At 47.3% G+C, this 23,308-nt stretch overlaps 1 protein-coding gene across 1 annotated transcript in view; it reads right to left on the bottom strand.

Moving 5' to 3' along the window:
• LOC105419906 (spondin-1) overlaps window positions 1-23,308 on the bottom strand; it is a 39,706-nt gene that overhangs the window by 4,309 nt on the left and 12,089 nt on the right. Inside the window, exons 6-8 of the mRNA XM_029846286.1 lie at window positions 21,997-22,145; window positions 6,348-6,412; window positions 1,500-1,701 (exon numbers count right to left, since the gene is read on the bottom strand). Coding sequence (XP_029702146.1) covers window positions 1,500-1,701; window positions 6,348-6,412; window positions 21,997-22,145 — 416 coding nt within the window. The remainder of the gene's footprint in view (window positions 1-1,499; window positions 1,702-6,347; window positions 6,413-21,996; window positions 22,146-23,308) is intronic.

The raw sequence follows: 23,308 nt of genomic DNA on the forward strand, positions 1-23,308 counted from the left end.
GGAGGTTTGTTGGGCTGTCCAACACCAGAGGGAGAGCATTTCCTTCTACGCCCTGAGCCAAAAGGAGAAAATTCAAACTAAAGTTAATCTAAAGCTCTTTGTTGCCATTAGAAGGCTCGAAGTTATTAGGAGCCAACAAAGCCAGACCGCTGTTGCTGTTCAGTTCAATGTGTTTATTCTGCGTCGGCTTGAATCAAGATTGTCTCTCTGCACATTACATAGTTATTATTCTGCCTCCATCTCACAAGTGTGCACTATGATTTCCGCAGCTTTCAAAAACACAACATTAAAATGTGCATCTCATTAAGCAACAGTTCAGGGGACTCAGTAATTTGGAAGCTTTTTTCCCTCTGGCAAATTCCCGTGCAGAACCAGACATTTTACCACAGTCGCACCTTCAAACTGCCAAAGCTGGAACGTCCGGGTTCTAAAGCTGCGCAGATCTTTGCATGGAATCACCTTAATACTTATTTAAGGAAGGAAAAACCGTGGGGAGATGTTCAATTTCATGACTTTTACAGCAAGCCAAGCGCTTCGTGGCTCAGCATCCATCACCTTCATTCAAAGGGAACCAGGGATGGAGTGAGGGAGGAATCAGCTGTGACACGGTTCACAGTGGAGATGACTGAGGTGTGCAGCGCCCAGGAAGACGACTGACCGGAGGAATCAGCTGTGACACGGTTCACAGTGGAGATGACTGAGGTGTGCAGCGCCCAGGAAGACGACTGACCGGAGGAATCAGCTGTGACACGGTTCACAGTGGAGATGACTGAGGTGTGCAGCGCCCAGGAAGACGACTGATGGCTCCTAATGGCTGCTGCTCAGAGGTGAGGGTCAACGCTTAGAAACAGGCAGATGATGCGGCTTTGTGGACACTCTACAACACTAAAAATCTTTCTATTTAGTGCTTCATCCAGCCCCCAAGAGTTTTCCTGCGAAGGGGGGGAAGTCCAAATTTGATGGTTTTACCGAAAACGACGGCTTGATGTTTTGTTTTGATTTTTCCCACATTTTTAACAACGCTGACGATGAAGCGTTCCATAAAAGAGGACAAAGCAAGAACTGAACACGGGCCACATCAGCCAAGAAAACGCACCGCACACATCTGGGAAAGTGCCGAGGGAACGAGGAAAGGTTTCACAAGCATGCCCACTCAAGACTTAATCTGTTGGTGGAGCCGGGGGGCATCCACCAGACGGCACCTCTTGACGAGGGCAGCAGGGGTACAAGCGTTCAAGGCTGTTAGCCGGGAATTGGATGGGCGATGACACACCAACAGTTTCACACTGGCGGAAAGTGAAAAGGTGAGAGAGGGAGTGATTGCAGATGTGAGTAGACAGGCAGATGAAGCGGAAAAGGCGGCCGTAAACACGAGGTCAACGTGCAAGCGGGAAGGCAAAAACAAGCTGTGTTGAGTGTGAGGAGGAAGGTTATCTCAGGGATGAACGTTGGAGAAGCAGGCTGGGGAGCCAACCACGGTGGAACGATCAGGGACTCACCTCATACGTCACGCCGCTGTCTGTGCCCGCATCCCAAGGGATCAGGTCCTGCACCACCTTCTGGACCCAGCCACACTCCTTGGTGCACAAGTCCTCGGCAGTGAGACCCACATTCCAGTCCGGACTGGGGCCCAACATGGTCAGGAAGGACATGATGTGGCGGCTCCGGTCCACTGAGAATTCAGCTGAGGGGGCGGCGCGCCTGGGAACCAGAATGAGAATGAGGTCAGGCTCTTTTTTTAATTGCTTCTTTTCATCTTGTTGTTGTTGTTTTAACCTCAATAACAATCGTGCGGTGGTGCACACTACCACATATACAATGAGCATGATTATAGATGGGTTAAATTATTAAAACGTCCAGGTCATCTATCGGCTCTTTTGACATCTGTATGGGTCCAAACCTAAAGCTCCACTTCTCTGGTTGTCCTAGTTTCTTTGGATCATCGCACAACTCCTCCATCCAAATGAGGAAGAGATGAATAACTAAGTTTTCAGAAAAGTGAAACTGTAAGACTCGTGCTCCAGCTTGTCTGGAAGTACTCCAGAGATGGAAATGCATGCGGCTGAATCCAAGAGACTGGCAGCCATGAGGTCTCTTCTGTCCGTACTTAACTGTCGACTGCAGATATCTGCTTCGTGCAATTCCTTTGTTCCGCCACTGGGGGCACAGAGACGCCTGCGCGCCTCGGGATGTCCGACCAATGATTGACAGCCATCCTAATTACAGGAATGTTCCCAGCCAGTACAAGATTAATAATTAGGAGTGGGAAGATTCTCACTGTGACACAGAGAATTATCAGGGGATTTCTTTTCCACCTGTCACCACAGCCATGTAAATCCATTTGACTCCGCTCCCTCAGTCCTGCCCCATGCACTCTGCTAATGATGGCTCCTGAGAATGTGAAATAGCCCTGCTCCACTGGGAACACACAACTCCAGTCGACACTCCCGGGCCCCCACTCGGTGAGCGCCGTTGGCTCCGGTTATATTTAAGATTACATTTATGGAAAAGTGAGACAGAGCAGGAAGAGAGAAGCGTGTTAGTTATGGAGCCAGTGAGACTTTTCTCTGCTTTATATCGGCATGATCGCCTCATCATCATCATCATTAATGGATCAGGGAGTCAGAATGAAGGTTGACAAACACTAATTAGGACTTAATGCTTTTTGCCGACAGGTCTTCAGATTAAACAGCCACTTGAATTTTTTAAAATGTTCAGAATAAATCACAATAGAGCTGCGCACACATGCTGATAACGCCTCTTTCGATAAATTCTGCAAAATTAATATAATTAATCTTCTTGGCAGACCAAAGCTTGATGATTATGATGACGCTTTTATTTCTGAGGTTCCTGCAGCAAGAAAGTGGAACTTTAGCACAAAACTTAGGTAATTAATTTGGTCCATTTACTTCACGTTTATTTGCATTTATATTAACTTTTTATGCTTTTATCTGCTTCATCCCCCCTTCATTAAACGATGATCTCGACCCGTTGCTGCAGAGCTCCAGTACGTTTCTTTTGCTGCACTAGGAGTTGCACTTTTGTTCAAAGAAAACTTAAACTCAACTCTGTAGACTTGGTGTAGCTGGTGAAGCAGCATCAACCCTGAAATCCTGAGGAGTTCTGACAGTGTCACAAATAAAAACAGGCAGCCTCATTAACAGCTGTATTCTCGACTCCCAAACCTTATTTCTCAGTGTCGTCCCTTCGCTTATTAGGTAGATGTGTGAAGACAGAGAGTGGGAGTAGGCAGATAAAAAGGAGCTCTCGAGTGCCACAGAGGCACTTTCATCAACATAACTATTTAAGTTCAATATGAAGTTGGTTGAGAATCGACAAGTCAAGAAAACCCTCCAGTTAAAACAATTCACCGATGGTGTACTTCACCGAGAAAGCTAAATCGTTACCTCACCAAGGACTGGAGTCTACATCAGGTTATAAACCCAACAGGAATACAGAGGGATTCAGACCCCGGCTCAGCAGGGTGCACGGCCTCCATATGTGGGTGCTCTCCCTACAACATCTGGACCTGCTCCCAATGAGATGACGGGTGGGGGCCTGAGGATCGATACTGCTGCCATACTGGAAGTGGATCCACACCTCTCGTGATCGCCGCAGAGGTGCTTCTTCTATTCTGGATGATCATCGGTGGCACAGAGATGGGGAGCCATGCACAAGGTACCCCGAGCCCGCCGGACCAGTCTGCCAGTAACTCACAGCAGTGGGGGCACCACGTATGTGCAGTCCTCCAACAAAATGCCTCCCCAGACATTTACTGACCCACCAACAAACTGGTCAAACTGGAAGATGCTGCGTGCAGCAGAAAGTCCACAGCACCAGAGTTGGTGGCCTGTTGGAGGTTATTCTGCAGGATTCTGATGCTGCTTCTCCTCTTCATCGTTATATGAAGCCTTCTTCATCCCCTTCTCCTATTCTCATCCCCTTCTCCTATTCTCATCCCCTTCTCCAGCATGGCCCCAATGCAGGATGTCCATCCCTGGACTCCCTGAACAACCTCTGCTGGCTACAGACAGCCTCTCGATGCCAGTAGTGAGACGGCCTCTGGGGAGGGGAAGCTAGTGAAGACTCACTCAGAACCGATGATGAGAAAGAAATGGTCTGTGGCCACCACTGGCTTAACCATTCCTTAATGGGAGTTGTCATGTTGGGAGTCTCATTTGCGCAACAGCAGGTTAAATTGACTCACAATCTTTGCAGCTTCCCTACTGGACTGGCTGACTTCCTGGAAGTGTGACTGAATGGGAGTTACACCAGCATGTGCATTTATTTCTTTTCTTTTTAGAACAGCGAGCCAATAAACTGTTTCTAAGTGAAGTTTCAGCAGCTTTGCTGACACATGATCACATTAAATAGGGCAAAAACAGCTGGAGAGAAAGAGTGGGTCTGTCACTTCCTGTTGGTTTGTCTCCGTTATGGCTTGGATGTCAGGAGAGACATTTTCAGATGTGAGGTTACGGCTGCAGGATTCACGCCATCGTGGCCGTCACCTCACCGTTCCGCACCCCAGCCTTTATTGGACACGTTGTTTAGCACTTTACAGTGAAGCGTGCCGCCGCCCTGCAGCGCTTGGATCGGGGGGATCTGAGGCACCATCCCCGTGTAGCTCAGGTGGGGAGGAGCTCTGAGGACCTGACCGTGCACAACACGGACAAACCTCCAGACATTTGCTCACACGGCTGAGCTGACGCACTCCTGCTGCAGATAATCAATGTGTGAAATGATCGTTTGCCCATGTGGCACATGCTGGGTAATTATTTGAATGTGACAGGCGTTGCTTGGGTTTCTCCACGTGCACTTTAGTATCTCCAGAATGTGTTTGTTCTACTGGATCTCAACAACAATTAGCACAATGTTCTCATGTGCTTTCCACTGTCCTTAGATTGGTTAGTTAAAGTAATGAAAGAGCTGGAGTGTTTTGACAAGAACTAGAAGAACTTTAACACTTATAAGATCAACACATCGGCTATTTTTAATCACTTTCAACTAAAAAGGTCCTGATCGTACCTGCGCAGACGTCTTAACTCTGAGAAGAAGAAAAAAGCCAAAGTTCCTTGTTTGAACAGTTCAAACAAGGAACTTTGTTCCATTGTTTCCCTCAATTACCTTTGATGGCAGCAAGATAAAAACGAGGATGGGAACGAGGATAAGAGGGATGGAGATGAGTGAAATATTTCAGTCGGATCCTCTTTATTGATTAAACAGTGTAATTCATTGATAACAACATGGAATGGAATAATGAGGTCTCCGGCTGATAAAACATCTCCCAATTTCCTCAGCAGCGTGTATCGGGGGGGTGTGTTCACCTCCGCGTGTGCACGTTCTACAGCATGCGAGCGTGCTCCTGGTGAGGCGAAGAGTGGTCTCCTGGAGACCAACATTTTCTCCGTATTATCTTTGATGACAGCAAGATAATGAAGAGGAGGAGGAGGAGGAGGAGGAGGAGAATTTGATGGGGATTTACAAGATAACGAGGATGCTGATGATGACGAGGATGATAAGGTTGATAGAAGAAGATGAAGTAGAAGAAGAAGAATATGTTATAAGAGCCCAGAGGAGAAGGGACTGGTACATGAATGGATGTGTGCCATCAGTGAGGGACAGGTGGCAAAGTGAGGGAGCTTCCTTTGGTAGCTTGCTCAAGGGCACAATGGCACCTCTCCTGCTACCAGCCTGAAGTCCCTGCAGCTCCCACTATCTCCTCACACAGACTGGGCCACGATGAAGACAGTGAGGATGAGGAGGATGAGGGTAGTGGCAGGAGGTCAGAAATTGTGAGGGCAGTGAGGATGAGACGTGTTTATGAGGTCGCTGGCGACGGCGCGGTGGCTCCTCGCCATCGTCAGGAAGCAAACTCCATGTTTTTCTCATCAGTGAGATAAGAAGCGGAGTCAAAAACAAACACTCGCAGTGTGAACAGGGCGCAGAACTACAACTGTGTGAAGCTCATCTGGATGCTTCTGTGGAGGTTTGTTCATCAGTCGTCATGTTTTTGCTGCTGCAATGAACGACGCTGTGGGTGAATCATGCGGGGGGGGGGGGGTATTTACAGCAGTTTGACCCCCTCGCTGACATCAAAGAGGTTACTCTACTTTTTTAAAAGGGAGTTTTCCGCTGAATGACGGAAAGATTGATGCTCCATCATTCTGAGCCGGCTGACATTTGAACGTCCAAGCTGCCATCCAACACTGAGTCAAAGGTCGGTCATCAACCGTGTGGAATCGGGTTCTGCTGGTGTCAGGAGCAGCCCAACAACATCATCATGCTGCAGTAAATAATCCTGAGGTCTGTAGGAGACGTGTGTTGGAGGGAGCAGAACTGCTACTCACACGTTGAGCGGCTGCCAGGCCGGCCACTGGGCCTTCATTTTGATGACCGTCAGCACTTCATCACCCTGCAGGAGAAAGAAAAGAACACAAAAACTTAAATTCAGCTCTACAAATAAGACAAAATGTTCCTGGACAATTTCCAATAATGGTTTTCCAAAAAAATTGAAGGTCACGCTTAAGGGCGTTATTAAAAGTTGTTTTCTCTCCAGTTTCTCTTGATTATTGAAGCGTTATTACAGATTTCCATTGAATATTTAAATCTATTGCGAGAGCCTACGAACCTACGATTAGCATTTGAATCGATGCCACTTGCTCAGGTGCTCGGCTAAATGCTAAAATCCTGATAAGAATTTACATAAATGTGTTTTTTGCACTTTCCCTAAAATGAGTTGTTGAACTTTATCATTTGATTTTGTTTGGTTTAATAGGAGACGTCGAGATAAAACCGCTACTCGAGACGCTGCAGGACGTTCGGGAAATTATTCAAAAGTTTTCAGTTTGCTCTTAAAACATCACGAATCCTGTGATGGGAGACTTCCATGATTTAGTTTTCCTGGATGAATGTGAAAAGAAACCATCCGACTTCATAGAAACACAGTGAAATGAAGACTGATGTCAGAACCAGCAGCATCCATGGTGGTGACGGGAATCAGCCGTGAGTGAAGTGGAGAGAAAGGAAGCACAGTTGCTTCCTTTGGCAGCCATTTGCAGAACAAATTGAACTGTCAAGATGAGACTCTTACAGCAACGGCTGGAAAGGACACATCATGTTCTGCACCTGCAGCCCCACAAACAACACACACTTGTCTCCTCATTTATCTCGCTCAACTTTGTTCTTGAACACCCCAAAATAGCAAAGTCCAAAGTTTAAGATTGATATATCCTGTGTGTGGTTTTAGTTATTACATTTAAATAAAAGGGAGGCCACTCGGTGGGCTGAAAGAGAACTCTGATCCTGCACCCTGCATGTAGCATAATGCTAAATATTAAAGCTACAAGCAGGGAAGCTAACGATGTGGCAGTAGCCTCGCTAAAAAAGAGCATCAGAAAAATGTGAAATAAATGCAAATGACAACCATTAGGTGAGTAAACAGCCTGTGTTATCACCAGATCATAAACTTGAACTAGATGATCAGTGGATCCAGTCAGTGACACTAACAAGGAGGGCTGCTGTGAGCTTTATGACTTTATCTTCTCCTGAATTTGCTCAGGGTATCAGCAGCGGGGTGGAAATTCCACTGCCTGTTCTCCACAAATATGACAAAAACACGTTTGAAGGAAGAAAGACTTTTTGAGGATGAAGCTCTGGGTTTCTTTACGTCTTCTACAGACCAATAATTTGTGTATTCATCAATAAACGAACGACTTTGCCCAACTTTGCTGTTCAGCTAATGAGTGCACAGATTTATTGGCTTAATGACGCAATCGTCAACGCATCATTAACACAGCACAGTTTATTTCTGAAGGCATCCATCAGTTAACATCTGTGCACCCGTGCGTGCCTTCATTTAAATCTGACAGTCAGCTTATATTAATGTCTTTAATCCAAGCAAAAGATGTATAAATTTGAAATGTTCTGCTTTAAAGCCAGACTGCCTTCAACCATACCTTCAGTTCAGATACCTGTTGTACAGTATGTTGTGTATCATATTTGTCCATCATCAACTTGCTTGAAAGTTATAAAAATTGAACGGCGACTGGTCCAGAATCAGCCTCTTACATCATCGACAGCCCCCCCCCCCCCCCCCCCCCCCCCCCCCCCCCCCCACAGCTCCCGGGTCACTCCTGTATCGATTTTAATATTCTGCTGCTGACTTTCAAAGCTCCTCTGAGTCTCGTTGTTTCTAGAAATATCCAAACCCTCTGGTCCACCCCCTCAGCTTCCCTCCTCCTCTCCTCTCCTCTCCACCCACCCGACTCTCCGCCACGGGGCTCAGGTCTTCCAGTCGGAGCTCAGCTCCACCACTTTGGAATTCCTCAAGACATTTGGATGTTAACATCTCAGCCCACCTTTAAATCACGTCTCGAATCCCCCTGTTCAGATTAACCTGCTCCTGCACCTCCACCACCATCCTTTTGTTCCTGTCTGTTTCTGTTCTCTCTGATTTTGGGTTGTGTTCTCTTATTTTCCTGCTGTCTGGTTGGCCGATTCTTGTGTTAAAGCACTTACAAACAAGTCCTGTTTTTACCTTTTGCCTCTGTTCCTCTTCTCTCACACATCCACTTTAAAATCTGCCACCTGCAATAATTCTTTCCATGTTTATTTCCCCCCCCCCCCCCCCCCCCCCCCCCCCTTGTCTTTTTAAAAAAGCTCATTTGGATCACTATTTTGTCATTTTGGGGGTTTTCCCGTTATTTCTCCCATCGTCGTGTAATTCTCCAACTCTGAAAAGAGCAGACAAACACTGGGATTCGTTTGTCTGTGCACTGCAGTATTTATCCCTGCGGGACCACAGCAGCCCCTGTGATCTGCCCACGCTAACGCTGCTGCACGTGCAAAAGAACAAAACTCTGAATTATTAAAATATCTCATACAATGAAACATCTGCTCCCACTCCATTATCTCGCCATAGTCCAGTCAAGCCAATGCACATTTATCAATGTCAGGATAGTAAATTTGCATATTTTTCTGCTCCTGAGCTGGTTATTACTTACTACTGTGTTTAAAGACCCAAACAGGACATCAGGTGGCTAAGCTAGCCTACTCCATCATGAATCAATGGCAATTTACAAACCTGTCTTCCTAACAAATGACCAGATTCATCAGAGCTTTAAAGTGAATTCAGGGGACACAATCCCACATATACATTGGCTTAGAGTAGTAAATATAAGAATTTAGTACTTTCTTGACTGGAAAACATCAAAATAACCATAACTAAGCCACCATCCATGAGACAAACATTAAATCCACTGGATTGACAGGCAGAAATGACCAACTGAAAACTCAATTACATCAAAGTCTTCAAAAAATTCAATTCTCAGGTACTGCTGGTGTTCCCCACAGCCCCGTCCCTGTGCTTCTCCCTTTGGTTATCTATCTATATTCTCCAGAATATAGTTTCAATTTTTAATAGAAGATATATGGGTTTCTGTTGCCATGCATAGCCCGAGCTCTCTCTCCCTCTCTCTCTCTCTCTCTCGCTCATGCTGTCTCTCTCTCGCCCATGCTGTCTCTCTCCTCTCTCTCTCTCTCGCTCATGCTGTCTCTCTCTCGCCCATGCTGTCTCTCTCCTCTCTCTCTCTCTCTCGCTCATGCTGTCTCTCTCTCGCTCATGCTGTCTCTCTCTCTCCCTCTCTCTCTCTCTCTCTCTCGCTCATGCTGTCTCTCTCTCGCTCATGCTGTCTCTCCCTCGCTCATGCTCTCTCTCTCTTCTCTCTCTCTCGCCCATGCTGTCTCTCTCTCGCTCATGCTCTCTCTCTCTTCTCTCTCTCTCGCTCATGCTCTCTCTCTCTTCTCTCTCTCTCGCTCATGCTGTCTCTCTCTCGCTCATGCTGTCTCTCTCTCTCGCTCATGCTGTCTCTCTCTCGCTCATGCTGTCTCTCTCTCTCGCTCATGCTGTCTCTCTCTAATGAACCTAATGAACTGCTCCTGATTCTCCTCCAACTTCCTCAAACAGTAACAAGGTTGAGGTCTCATTACATTTTTCCTCCTTCATGACCATTAGTGAACCTCATATCCCTCCTCCCCCCCTTCCTCCTCCTCCTCAAGTCTTGATCTTATCTTGATAGTCCATTATCATTTCAAATCAATTCTGAAATTCTCAGATCAATAATGTCACTGCATACTTTCATCCAAGCAGCATTCATCAGCATCCCAATTTAGCCCCTTTCATCCCTTCATCCACCGTTGCTCAGGTATTTTCCTTCCAGGTATTTTTCCTCAGTCTATCTTACTGAACGACTGAACAAAATGTCACATTCAGCCATTGACTCTGGAAGGCTCGTCATTACCCACCAGGTCATCAAATCTCCTCTTACATCCTCAAAATAGACACTTGAAGTTCCTTTTTTAAGTTATATCCATCCCAGTGGATCTTTTGCTGCTGATTTATCCTTCAAGACAGCAGAAAGCAACACAAAGTTCTCCATAAATGCACAAAGGTCAGTGCGATTGTGACCTTTCTGCGTTGAAGAGGAGCCACTGGCCTCTCCAGCCAAGAACAGGAAGAACTGTTCTGGTTTGTAGCCGTGTAGCCGACCTTCCACTGAGGAGATCAAGCATGAAATTGGATCAAGGTGAGTCCTTTAAACACAGACGCCTGTAGTTGTGGAAGCAAAGCCTCCTCAGACAGTCCAGGGCTCTTCACACTGACGAGTTTTTGTGCTTCACGAATGAACCCTCAAGCTTGTCAGGACAGTATCAAAATCTCCTCACACATCAACCGCCGAAAATGTGCAGCTGATGGTGTCAGAACACGCCAAGTGCACTTTAAACCTGCCCAAGAACTCTCGGCTTCTCTCAGCCTGAAGATGAAAACATTCAATCTGCCCAGGAAAGAAGGCCTCGATCCCAGAACCCAACTGTTTCTGTCTAACTGAGGGGAGAGCAGGATTTCCCAGAACTGTTATGACAGCTTCAGCACATATGTGGGCACGCCTACGTCATCACCACGGCAACCATAGAGAAAGGCATGTCTGGGGAGGAAAGGTTGGTATCCTGTGGTCTCACTTGGCAGATTCCAGCCCATCCAAAGCAAGTTGAACCTGTGGGCCAAGGGTGACTGATGACCCATGTTCAGCCTGGTTGTGTCTGCATGAGCGATGACACGTGTGCACGCTTGCGTTGGCTCTGCGTCTTGATTCATGCCAAAGCCGTCCATTTTTATTGATATGGCAACGTGCTTGCGTGTCTGCTCATACATTAAGGGGCTTTCAATGACTGCTATAAAACCCAGAGTAGATTCATGTCTCCCAGGGTGCACACCTGTGCGCACATCTAGTCACTATTCAGGCTTAGAAAAGCCTGCACGTCAACAGACATGGATACAATCTGAATCTATTCATTACAATCTAATGAATAATGCATTCTTTCACTATTGTTCAGATGCAAAATCTTGTATATAATTTACCATTTTAAATAGTTTTAAGGAGTAAAGATGCCAGAAAAAAGTTGCCTCTTTGAAAACAAGGGAATCACATGTAGCCAGAGCCCCCAGTGTTTGACCAATGATCCTCAAACACAGTAAATTGGTCGTTATCTCCACAGGTAACGCATGCAGCATGGCAAACATTCCATATTGTGTCTAAAGCCCACAGCACGCATCCCGTTCTGGTATGTGTGGGCATCCATCAGCTCTGGCAAACAGATGTGAAATGTTCACATCGATCGGAGATTTTCTCTGAGGTTGCAATTTCCGGCGAACATGTGAGAACAGGAGTTACAGGTTATTGATTTTTGGATCACCGTGGCGTTGCACTTGATACCAAAGTTCATCGCTGAAGGATTCACTGTGTTGAGTAGTGAGGATGCAATACGAGAGCCTTCAGAGGCCGCGTGCGTGTGTGTGTGTGTGTGTGTGTGTGTGTGTGCGTGCGTGCGTGTGTGTGTGAGTGTGGGCCGACTGGTTCCAGATGAAGGAGAGGCACCACAGAAAGCAGAATAGCATCTCTGAACACGGAGGCCCTGCAGACGATGGGCTCCAGCAGCAGGAGACATGGCAGGTGCCACCTCAGTTCCCTCAGGCTCACCAACATTGGCCCATAGGAGACTGACAGAGCGTTGCCTGCTCTGGCCAGCCTCTACTGGAGATGCTCATATCATCTCAAACTGGTTCCTGGAACAGGACAACATGAGTTCACTGTAGTCCGAGGGCCTCCACAGTCATCCCATCTCCACCAGAGCAGCTTTGAGATGTGATGGACCATAATTATCATGTCCATATGGACCCAGAACCTGCTGATGATGAAAATAACCAACGATAAAAGAATCCCCTGAGGAGATCTTGGTGCTGCGGAGCCAAACAGGAAACATGGCAGTAGAATTGGATGCAGGAGCTCTTCCCCTGCAGTTGTTCCTGGTTCTTAAATGACCAAGCGTCAGTAAATACAGTCAGAATTCATCTGTTTAGTTTATATATTCAGTGATAGTTGTGCATCCAACCAAACTGTCCTGTGTTGTAAAAGAAAAAAAGTACTCCATGAAATCATGATCAAAACAAAGAAGTGTGTGTATCCATTAGTGAAAAGACACATCATGACTTGCAGATGACAGGGTCCCTCAGCTCTGAGGGGAAAATCCTTCTGCGTGAATAATTTCCCTCTAGCTCTGACAAGTGCAGTGAACCTTCCTTTGCAATGCTTGATTTAGCATTTGTAATTTTCTGTTAGGCAAGAAGCGGCATTTAAGCCGGCATCACTGCCGATCAGGAACCGTTAGGAACAGAGTCCCACTTTTAATACGCCTTAATATGGTCTGTTTACGCCGCTGACGCTATAAATACCAGAGTGGTGACTGGCGTGCAGACGTCTCTGACTTTCTGAGCGAAATGCTGAGAAGCCTGTTAAACGCATGCTTTGTTTGGCCCTCACAAACACTCCTAACGTTTCAGAACCCAGAACCTTCTGGCTCAGCTGTGCTCACAGCGAACAAATCTGATCAAAGTTTCGATGGATACTTCAGCAATGACACACAAGGAGATGCTGTTAGCGCCCTTACTGGGAGTTTCTGGGTGACACCAGCCAAAGGCCAGGACCTGATGGGTGCAGAACTCACACAGTTTCTGGAGGGGGGGGGGTGCTAATGGCTCCTGTGCTCCAGGTGGTTCTGCAGCCTCGGCATCACCCCTCTACCAGTAGAATAACAAGGACGACATTTACATGAAGCACTACAGCTGCTGCTGCCTTTCTCAGATCCCTGTAGAATATCAGCTGCAACAAAACAGGCTACACGTTTAATTACCATGCTAAAGAGGATGCTAAAAAGATAATCAGCACTTATTAACATGCATAACTTTGTTTTTTCACCGCATCTCATTAATATTATCAGGAGAGCTGATTTCCTCTGCGTGCAGACCTTTGACGACGGGCCTTGTGCAGCCTTTGTCACTATTGTGCAGAGAAAATGACTGATCTCCAGATCTGTTTCGTCTTTCAGTCGCCCAGAGCTGCAGCCCCTTCAGAACACGCTGTCAACAAAATTACTATTTAAACTGATCAGCCCCCACCCCCCCAGGGCAGCAGTTACATGGAATTAACCAGCAAAATCTTGGTCTGAAGGAGACGGATCCCCGTGTGAGGCTCCTCTGATGTTGCAATCAAAGTTCTGCTCTGCAATCTGTGATGCGTCCGTCCCTGCACGTAGGCACCATGGACGGGGGAAACGCTTTGAGATGGGACGCACGCTGGCTGGCATCAGCACGCCGAGCACAGCGCTACATAGCCTCCGGGTGATAATTACATCTCCACTCACATCCCCATATCCTGCCTCCAGAAGAAGCCCAGGTACTGAAGAGGTGAAGTAATTTCAGCCCCACCGCTCGGGTGGAAACAGAAGTAGAGGAACCTCCTGCAGGCTGCGGCGAGGACGCGTGGCGACGGGAGAATGGTCCGTGCTTAAGGCAGATGGGTTCGTAAGTGCTGACTACTCCTCCAGAGAGCAGAGAATTGATTTGCTGACGGTGGTTGTACTCGGTCACAATCTCGGAGGCTGGCGGCGCGGTCTGGGAAAAACTGCCTGGCATGCTCATTCATCAAGCAGGCCGAGCCACCGCGCGGGCATCTGCGGCAGCCCTGGGCCCAGGGCGGGGGACATTATTAGAGGCGAGGTGAGGTAACTGCCTCTGACGACCCAGTTCAGCCTGTCGGTCGCGCTCTGAGCCTCTCCGCCACCTCACCAACCTCACCTCACTGTTACCGCCAGCAGTGCAGAGCGGCGTCCAATCCTGCCACCACACGCCGCTTCCAAGCAAAGACAACCGCATCGATTCATTCAGAGTCCAGTTATCGAATTATTAAAGTGACGTGTGATCCATCTTTGTGTCGCAGATGCTTTTATGTCCTCACCTGCAGCTTCGCGTGTCACACCTCCATGCACGGAATATATTATTCAGCACTCCATCACACAGAAGAGGCAAAATACCAACAAAATGAGCACATCACGCTAAAGGCAAAACTGGGCCACAGATGGAACATAATGATGCTCGCTAGATGGATGTTTTCACATTAAAGTAATAAAGGAGCAAAGGTAGAAACATGCATTTTCCTTATACTTGAGCTATGTTATTAGGAAAAAAACAAATTTAGATTAGGACTTGTTTTTAGCAGCAGTCATACGTAGTCGCTGTGTGCTAAAACATGACTTAAATCTCAAACTGATTAGCAATAGCCTCGGAATAACAATAAGAGACTTTGTCCGTCTGAGGTTTGTGAGGCGTCAGATTTTAAGATAAACAGAGCCCAGTTTTCTTCCCTTTGGCTGCTTTAATTTTGACCTAATCGAAGCTGATTTCAGCCAGAACCTCAGTGACAGAATGAGAACTGTTTCCTGTCTGTAGCACACAAAAAACATCTAACAAATTCAGCACGAAAACATCATCTGTTTTTAATAATGCACAAAGCTATTACAGCATTAGCGCCGCTTGGCAACAACCTCATATGAGACTAATGTTCTCTTCTCACAATGAAACCGAAGTCGATCTTGTGCACGGCCCAGCGATGGAAAACAAGGGGCTCGGCCCTGCTGCGGATCAGAGCCAGCAGCGTCATTTCAGCAATCATAACAACACTCGGCAATTATAATAACACTCCTGGGAAACAAAGCAGGGATTAACTGTTTTCCTGGGTGTTGTTTTCACCAACAGGAGGATTTCAGAAAGTCCACTTAAAGACCGAGATTCATCAGTGAGGTTTTGTTTGTTTAAAAGATAGCCGAGATGCCCAGAGAGCGCTAGCCGCGGCGCACAAGGCCGGGTTTGGCACACCGCACCGCCGTTTGGCAGGTTCTGATGCAGATACTTCACCCACCGGCAGCCCCCTAATATCTAATTGCAATCCCACTGCGTCAAAGTGACCTCACGCAGGAGTGCTTTCAGGGAAACACCAGGAAATATGAGATTGCCCGGAGAGGAGCCAAAAAAGAGAAAAGAAGCAACCGGAACAGAAGTAAAACATGCTGATCATCAAAAGCCACTCCTGGAGATCTGGTTTTAGCATTTAGATTTATCAAAACGCGACACACAAAGAGCATTCTTCTGATATAATAACACGTTCTCCCTCAGAACTTGATTTGTTCCGATAGAGAGGAATGTTTCTCACATTAGCAGCGCTTCTGGTCAGGATTTGGGTTAGTTGGCAGATGGTCTCATGTTTGTAGTGCTAACAAGAACTTCTGGGTCATGTGTGTGTGTGTGTGTGTGTGTGTGTGTGTGTGTGTGTGTGTGTGTGTGTGTGTGTGTGTGTGTGTGCTTGTCTGAAGATCCGCAACAAGAAGCTTTAATTGTATCCTCAGTAACTTGAAACTCTTTCGTCTACGGTACAAACAATTGTCCTTTAGCTGTGGAGTTTAGGCGCTAGTAAGCTAGCTGCCTTTACATGTGGGTCCACTAGGTGGCGCTTCATTTTAAAACAGGTGTAATGGAGCATCACCTGTTAGAACGTAAATGGGCCGTGTGAATTTGTGAGGAATTGCGAGCTGCCAGGGAGGATAAACCAAAATTCGACTTTATTGGAATTGTCATTCGTGTTTGCGAGTGACACAGAATCAAGCAAAAGACAATTAGAGGGCCAAAGATTTAATCAAACCGGGGGCTTGAAAGACCAAATATGATTGACACCAAGGTGAAGTCCAATTTCATCTCTCATTATTTGATGGGAGATTGGATCTGAGAGCGACTTGAGGATGGAAGAATTTATTCAGCCTTCTGAACCGACTGGCGTTAGATCGGAAAAACAACATTCAAAATCATTCCCATGATGTCAGTCATCATTTACCCTCTTTGGTGAGAGCCAGCTTCATACATTTCCATCATTAGACGCCTGAATCACGCTAAAGTCGTGTTTGTGAGGAAACCCGACAAGCAATTTGCCCACGTTTCAAGTGTTTGATTTCATTTATTAAGCATAGCTCAATAAAATTCAATCAAAATGGGACGTTCTCGTTGAATCAGTAGAAGAGAGCGAGAGTAATAACCCTGACAATGGCGATGAGTACACATCAGATTCCTAGCCTTCCTCAGCCGTTGGCTGGGGGGTTGATGGTCTCACCTGTGAGCAGCGATCAGGGATGTGCTTCAGGCACCAGAACCAATAACTCTTCTCCAGCCCAGGTGGAGCCGATCGTGTGCTGCTCGCAGCGTTTTGGGTGATTTCCGTATCTGAGACTTATGTTGGTCATTTACAGACACTGAATTCTGAAGTGCTGGCGACAACAGCGGAGTTTATGGAGCAGCGGAGGAGCGTACGGGTCAGATGAGACCTGGTTCCACTTTTATATTTGGAGCGGCAAAATCATCGGATGCTAAATGAAGCTCTGCCAGCTCAAGGTGTTGCTGCGCAATGATGCTTTCCTGAGGGACAGAAATGGGCTTTGGAAAGAAAAACTGCAAAGCAAAGTTCTATGGCCCCGAGGTCAGCGGTGCATTGGAGCGCACGCACACTCGGGCACATCCTAACGTTTGTGAGCGAACACCCCCGCAGTCCTGGGGAGAACACACAAACTCCACCAAGAACGTAGCTGGAGGAGGATCTGCTGTTAGAAATGGAGTGTTATTGTTTCGGGTCAAACGTCTCTCAATGAGTTCTGATATTTGAAATTCTCCAGCTCTCACTTCCTGTCCACACCTGGGCCGGTTCTGCTCGAGTTTTGGGCTGATTTCTGACCCTCGTCTTGCTTGACTTGTCTTCCATTTTCCGGCGATTGTGATTGCCTTCCGGATTCTCTCTGGAATCTCACCTACACAAATGTGCTGCAGCTGTGTTTGTCCAATTATCTCCAGCATCCTGCCGGACTACACAATCGCGTCCTCCTCTTTTCCATGTCAGATTGTTCCGCTGCTAAAGTGCTCTCTGTGTAAAATAGATCTGATGAGTTTGTGCCCGATGTGATGATAAATACTCAAAATTGGGCCTTTATGGCAGCAGGATTTAAATGGCTGCTGATAAAAGCCGACTGGCTCGGTTTGAGATGATTAGGAATCTGCATCCAAGTGTAGGAAGACCAGAGAAAGAAGAATGAAGAGTTTACCACGTTCTCTTGGGTGCAGATTTCTGCTGCAGAAAGTGGACGGGAAGCAACAGTCTGCATACAAAGAGAGCACAAACAGCTTCTCATCTGGTGAGATTCAAAAATCCAAAGGAACCTGCATATCTATTATTCTCTGCCCACGCACCCGGAGTGGAGGCCTCCCACTTCCAGATGGCAGACCTCAACTCTTCGCTCCACAACTGAACGGGAATAAATGATCACTCGGATCTTTGCAAGGTGCCTGTGAGCCTGTAAAACCAACAACCACCGATCATACATGAGGTTCTGCGTGAATATTGGTCCAACAGCCTAAAGACCACGTTAAAGAAAACATCAGGATCACGTTGGAATGTTGACGACGACTATCATCAATGTTCTAAACAACAACCACTTTGACACCTTCGCCATCTAATTTCTCTATTTTTACATGTGGAAAAGAAAAGAGCATCAGTAGAGGAGCAAACCTGCCGAATCCCTTCAGAACTGGACCTCAGAATGTTGGCAGCAGCCGCCAGAAGCTGCAGGTCTCAGCACGTGATGCAATCTGGAAGAGCAGCAGAGGCTTTGTTCTCCAGCAGGCTCACATCGGCTCTCGTATCCCTCTGTGAAGGAACGTTTAGCCTCATCCTGAGCCATCCAGGCCTGCTTTCACCCCTGGATCCACAGCATCTCAAACGCCGTGGCTCTGAATTTGCTGTCATTTATCTTCTCTTGTCTCCCCACAACAGCGCTGATGTTGCTCGCTGGAAACGAGAATGAGATTTCTCCAATCGGCCCTGATCTTGGCTCCGCTCCATGACGACGCTCTCATTAAACTGCTGATTACTGACTCGCTGGGCTTTTCTAATAACTGAATGCAAATATAAATCATGCAGGATGTGACATTAAAGACAATAACAACAGACGCAGGCGGCGTCCCGCGGCTGCCAAATCCTCTGATAAGCGTTTGTACTTGGACCGCTGCCGCATATGTTTACGGACCCGAGAAATCATTTGCATTGATTCCTCGTTATATTCCATGAATACGAAGGAAGTTTGATCAGCCAAGTTTTTCCATAAATCAAATCCAGCAGGCGCGGACAGATTGACGTGCACGTTTCATGGACCTCCCCCAAATCAACGCTTCCTCCGGGCGCTGCCGAGACGGGCTGGGTGAACACGCCATTTGAGGGAGGCGGCGTGAAATCATCTGGTCAGATATCCTGAAAGGAGCAGTCGGAGCAGCTCACCGGCAAACTCAGTCCGGATTCCTGCGCACACAAAACTGGCCGAGGTGGAATTTTAATAACAAATGAAATAAAGCCATGATCCAAATTTATGAGGACTAAGTTCCGCTCCAGAGTGGATAACTTCTGTGACTAATGGTGCCAGTCTCATTAGGGGGAGATGGCGCTCCGTTCTAGTGTGGAGTAGCACAGGAACATCCTGTTAGCTTGGAATGGGTTCAAAAGGTTGATATACAGACGGGCCCTTTCAAGTGGAATCGGACTTTCAGTCACATCAAATCAAAAGATACAGAGCTCCTTCCAATAAAGTAAGAAGACATCAGTTTGTTGCGTTTATTGTCCAAGTGAAAGACAGAAACATTAGCCAAATGCTAACATCAGCTAACACAGTGCGTGTGGTCATAGACAGGCTTCTGGCCCAGATCCAGGAGGGTGCTGCCCTCCTCCATTATATTTCCAGCACTGTAGATTAATGAGACCACTTGTTTTAACGTAGTTGTTTAAGGCTTTAACCCGAGGCTTTTGACCAAAGGCTTTCTTGGAACCTTTCCAGTAACTGTAGCTGGATTATTTTGTGCAGGATGTTTGGACAAACTATGGAAACTTTAAACTCTTTAGAATTGATCTGATTAAATCTGTGCTGTTCTCATGTTAAATTTTTGGGATGTCTCCAGTTATTGAGATTTGCTGGCTGATGGCGTTCTGCATGAGCTGTCTCCCAAACGAAGAAGTTTAATTCTGTTTCTAATCTAAACGACGCATCCGCGCCGGACTGACGCGCTGAGAGGAGCACAGCGCTCGCGCTCACGACTGACACGTGCGGGATAAAAAGGCGCCTGCACGCGTTTGCGTCTCCTGCACGCCTGCTTGAATCTGCAAATGAAAGTTTGTGTGAAGCCGGTGATCAGCGCGCCCTTCGGCGGCTGCCGCGCGCGGCTATGAATATAAATCTTTCTGCATTCATGGCCGTCGCTCCTGACACAAAAGAGAATCAGCGTTCTGTCTGTGTCAGCGTTTATGGAGAAGTGCCGCACGGCTCCTTCACCCAGCCCCCCCCCCAAAGGCATTCACAGACGTGTGTGGGGGGGGGGGGGGGGATACATGTGCAGAAGCTGTCCAAAAATGATGTGTTTTGTAGCTGTTGCTAGTAGCAGCGCAGCTGTAAACACCAGAGCGAATGGAAAACCTGCCAAAAGCTCGGTGACAGCCTGGAAACGCACCTTGAAGCAGACGAGGACCAGAGAGACCAGATCTGAGCTATTGATCCGCTGCCATCGAATCCAAATGAATGATCACAAGCACTTTGTTGCATCAGCCTCATGATGGGGGGGGGGGGGGGGTTGACTGCCTGGGTAATTGTCCCCCTGCATTCATGTGTCTGCTCCAGTTACTTTAATGGATGGATGGATGGATGGATGGATGGATGGATGGATGGATGGATGGATGGATGGATAGATAGGTGGATGGATGGATGGATGGATGGATGGATGGATGGATGGATGGATGGATGGATGGATAGGTGGATGGATGGATGGATGGATGGATGGATGGGTGGGTGGATGGATGGATGGATGGAAGGATGGATGATGGATGGATGGATGATGGGTGGACTCATATTTAAACCCAGTTTAGCATATTTAAACCCAGTTTAGCATGATTAGCAGGAGAAGCAATACACCTGTTTAATTTATGGGGCAGAACTGAAAAATTGTTAAAAAAAAATGTTCAAGTAATTTGACCAACTAAACACGAAGGAACGAGTTTGTCTTCCCGGCGTTCCCAGCGTTCCCGGCGTTCCCTCCGCTCGAGCGGCGGTGAATATCTCAAAATAGCTCTCAGTCCAAAAGGGATTGAGATGATCCTACAGGCCAGGATGATCCTCTGCTCCACTCACCCCCAGAAACCCCCGGGGGGGGGTTCGCTCTGCTGCTGTGGGAGGTGTGAGAGTGGAGTCTTCAGTGGGAGGAGGCTGGGACCCTCGTCGTCAATGACAACTGCACGTTTGACCATTTCCTGAGCTGAGCTCCCCTGCAGGCTCAGATGTCACATGCTCCCATTATCTGCTGTAACTTCAATATTAGCCAACAATAAGGACTGTGCAGGAACGTGCGCGCTCCCAGCACGGCTGCTCTCACAGCAAATTAGAGACAGCTACAAGGAAGAGGAGGGATATTACAGGCTGGTGGCGAAAACTCTGAAGAGCAAAAAGCTACCAGACAATGAGATAGAAGACGAGACAATGAGATAGAAGACCGACTTCATAGGCCGGGCTGAGGGCTCCAAAAGTAACGCTCATAACCCGTCCACACCGTCAGATCCCGTAGAGCTGTGTGTCTTCTGTAAGTGTGTGTCGTGCTGTAAGTGTGTGTCTTCTGTAAGTGTGTGTCTTCTGTAAGTGTGTGTCGTGCTGTAAGTGTGTGTCGTGCTGTAAGTGTGTGTCTTCTGTAAGTGTGTGTCGTGCTGTAAGTGTGTGTCTTCTGTAAGTGTGTGTCGTGCTGTAAGTGTGTGTCTTCTGTAAGTGTGTGTCGTGCTGTAAGTGTGTGTCGTTCTGTAAGTGTGTGTCGTTCTGTAAGTGTGTGTCGTGCTGTAAGTGTGTGTCGTGCTGTAAGTGTGTGTCGTGCTGTAAGTGTGTGTCTTCTGTAAGTGTGTGTCGTGCTGTAAGTGTGTGTCTTCTGTAAGTGTGTGTCTTCTGTAAGTGTGTGTCTTCTGTAAGTGTGTGTCGTGCTGTAAGTGTGTGTCTTCTGTAAGTGTGTGTCTTCTGTATGGATGCCTCGCTACTAAAGTGCTTTAGCACGCAAAAATAACCCAAAATTATATTTACATTGAACAACACAACACACAAATTACGGGTGAATGTTAGGAACCAAAAGGGCTGGATCCTTGCTAAAATGTTGTTATTCGTGTTAGTTATGGTGATTAAAAGGCTAATAATGAGTGGCCGCTAGCTTCATCTCCATAAACGAATCTCCATCATGCAGAAAGAAAACTGGGAGTCTGAGGCCGCAGAAATCTCACAGCTAATTACAGTTATTATTAGAGACGACCTGAGCTTCACAGGTTCAAGTCATCCTTTGTGAACACAGCTTCTGCCGCACATGTACTCGTGCACTCATCTCGCATTTAACAGAAGAAGGAAGCAATTAGCAACCCCATACGACTCCGCTGTGGAAAAGCCAGGCTTCTTTTCCATGCTAGGCTTTGACTCGATGAGTGTCGGTGCTCCACTCTTCCTGGAGATTCTTACCTTCTGTCTGATTTCCTCCTCCATTTTGACCGGGGAACCCAGTTCAGCCACCTGCTTGACGCCATCGCTAGCGTAGCCGCCGTATTCCCAGACCACGTAGTTCTTTGAGTGGGAGGCACCGATGATGGCCGACCAGTGGTTAGCCCGACCTGCGCAGATAACACAAACACCAATGTTTGTGTGGTCCTGGATGTTCCAGATCTATTTTCTGATTGTCGGCAACATCATGGCATCAGGAGCAGTGAGATGTGGAGTGTGATAAGCAACAACAGGACACAGCGTCAGACCGAGGGTCTCCCTGCTGCTGTCGGAGCGTCCTCCAAGTACTCAGCTCTGACTTCGTCTTCCTCCACTGCAGACACATTACTCAGTGGACAAAAACTGGAATCATCCTCCGACACAATGATGAGGAGACAAAACGCTCGCTGGAGTCTTCTCAAGAATCACACAGCTTTGTTTCACCTGGGAAAATGCTCTTCTGCCGCGGGATTGGCCAAAACCGTGACCAGGTGAGAGGAACCATACAAGAGAAGGGAAGGTGGCTCGCCGACTGGCCTGGAGCCAAAAGGGAAGCCACCCCCTTCACCTGTGACAGCTTGTTCACCACAACTGACCTTGACGGACTTTTTCCACCTCCGATCCGTGTGCTGGAGCGCTATGTCACTTCCTGTCCGTCTGCAGACACACTGCAAGCGAGCCACAGCAGGGTTCTCTAACCAAAACCACCATCTTCACCAGCTGGCACGAGCTCTGACTCCTTCCCAGTCGGCAGCGTCTCCGCGGAGACCAACGGTCCAACATTCCCAGTCAAGCTGTGTCCTGTTTCCACGTCACCTCCTGAAGCAGGAAGGTTTGGGTGGATGCTTCACCTGCAGAGGTAGCGATGGCTGCGTCTGCCCGCCGGCCCGGGACTAATTAAATATGCTGCATCAAACGAGCATCAGATGTGTGGAGCCGTGCAGGGATTAAACGGATCGTACGCAGAAGAAGAATAGAGCTCCAGCCTCATTATGCAGATCAGCTGATGCAAAACTGCAGCTTCCACTAATCAGTTATTGATGTTCTGAAATTTACTGTAGTGGATCAATGCCGCCCTCGGGGGAAATCCCAATTCATTAGCATGACTTCGCTTTTTTGGCATTGGTGGGTTTCGTTTTCTTCATGCGTTAAAGTGGCTTTTAATGCTTTTCTGCATTTATTTCCCCATCAAAGCACCAACCGTGAAAAGGCTGAGCTGAGGAAAAGTTGCTGACCTGAAGCTGCTCAATATTTGTTAAGACTCAGAAGTTATGAGCCAGGAGACACGTGTCTC

This window comes from Takifugu rubripes, chromosome 13, assembly GCF_901000725.2.
Source record: "Takifugu rubripes chromosome 13, fTakRub1.2, whole genome shotgun sequence".
Taxonomy (NCBI): Eukaryota; Metazoa; Chordata; class Actinopteri; order Tetraodontiformes; family Tetraodontidae; genus Takifugu; species Takifugu rubripes.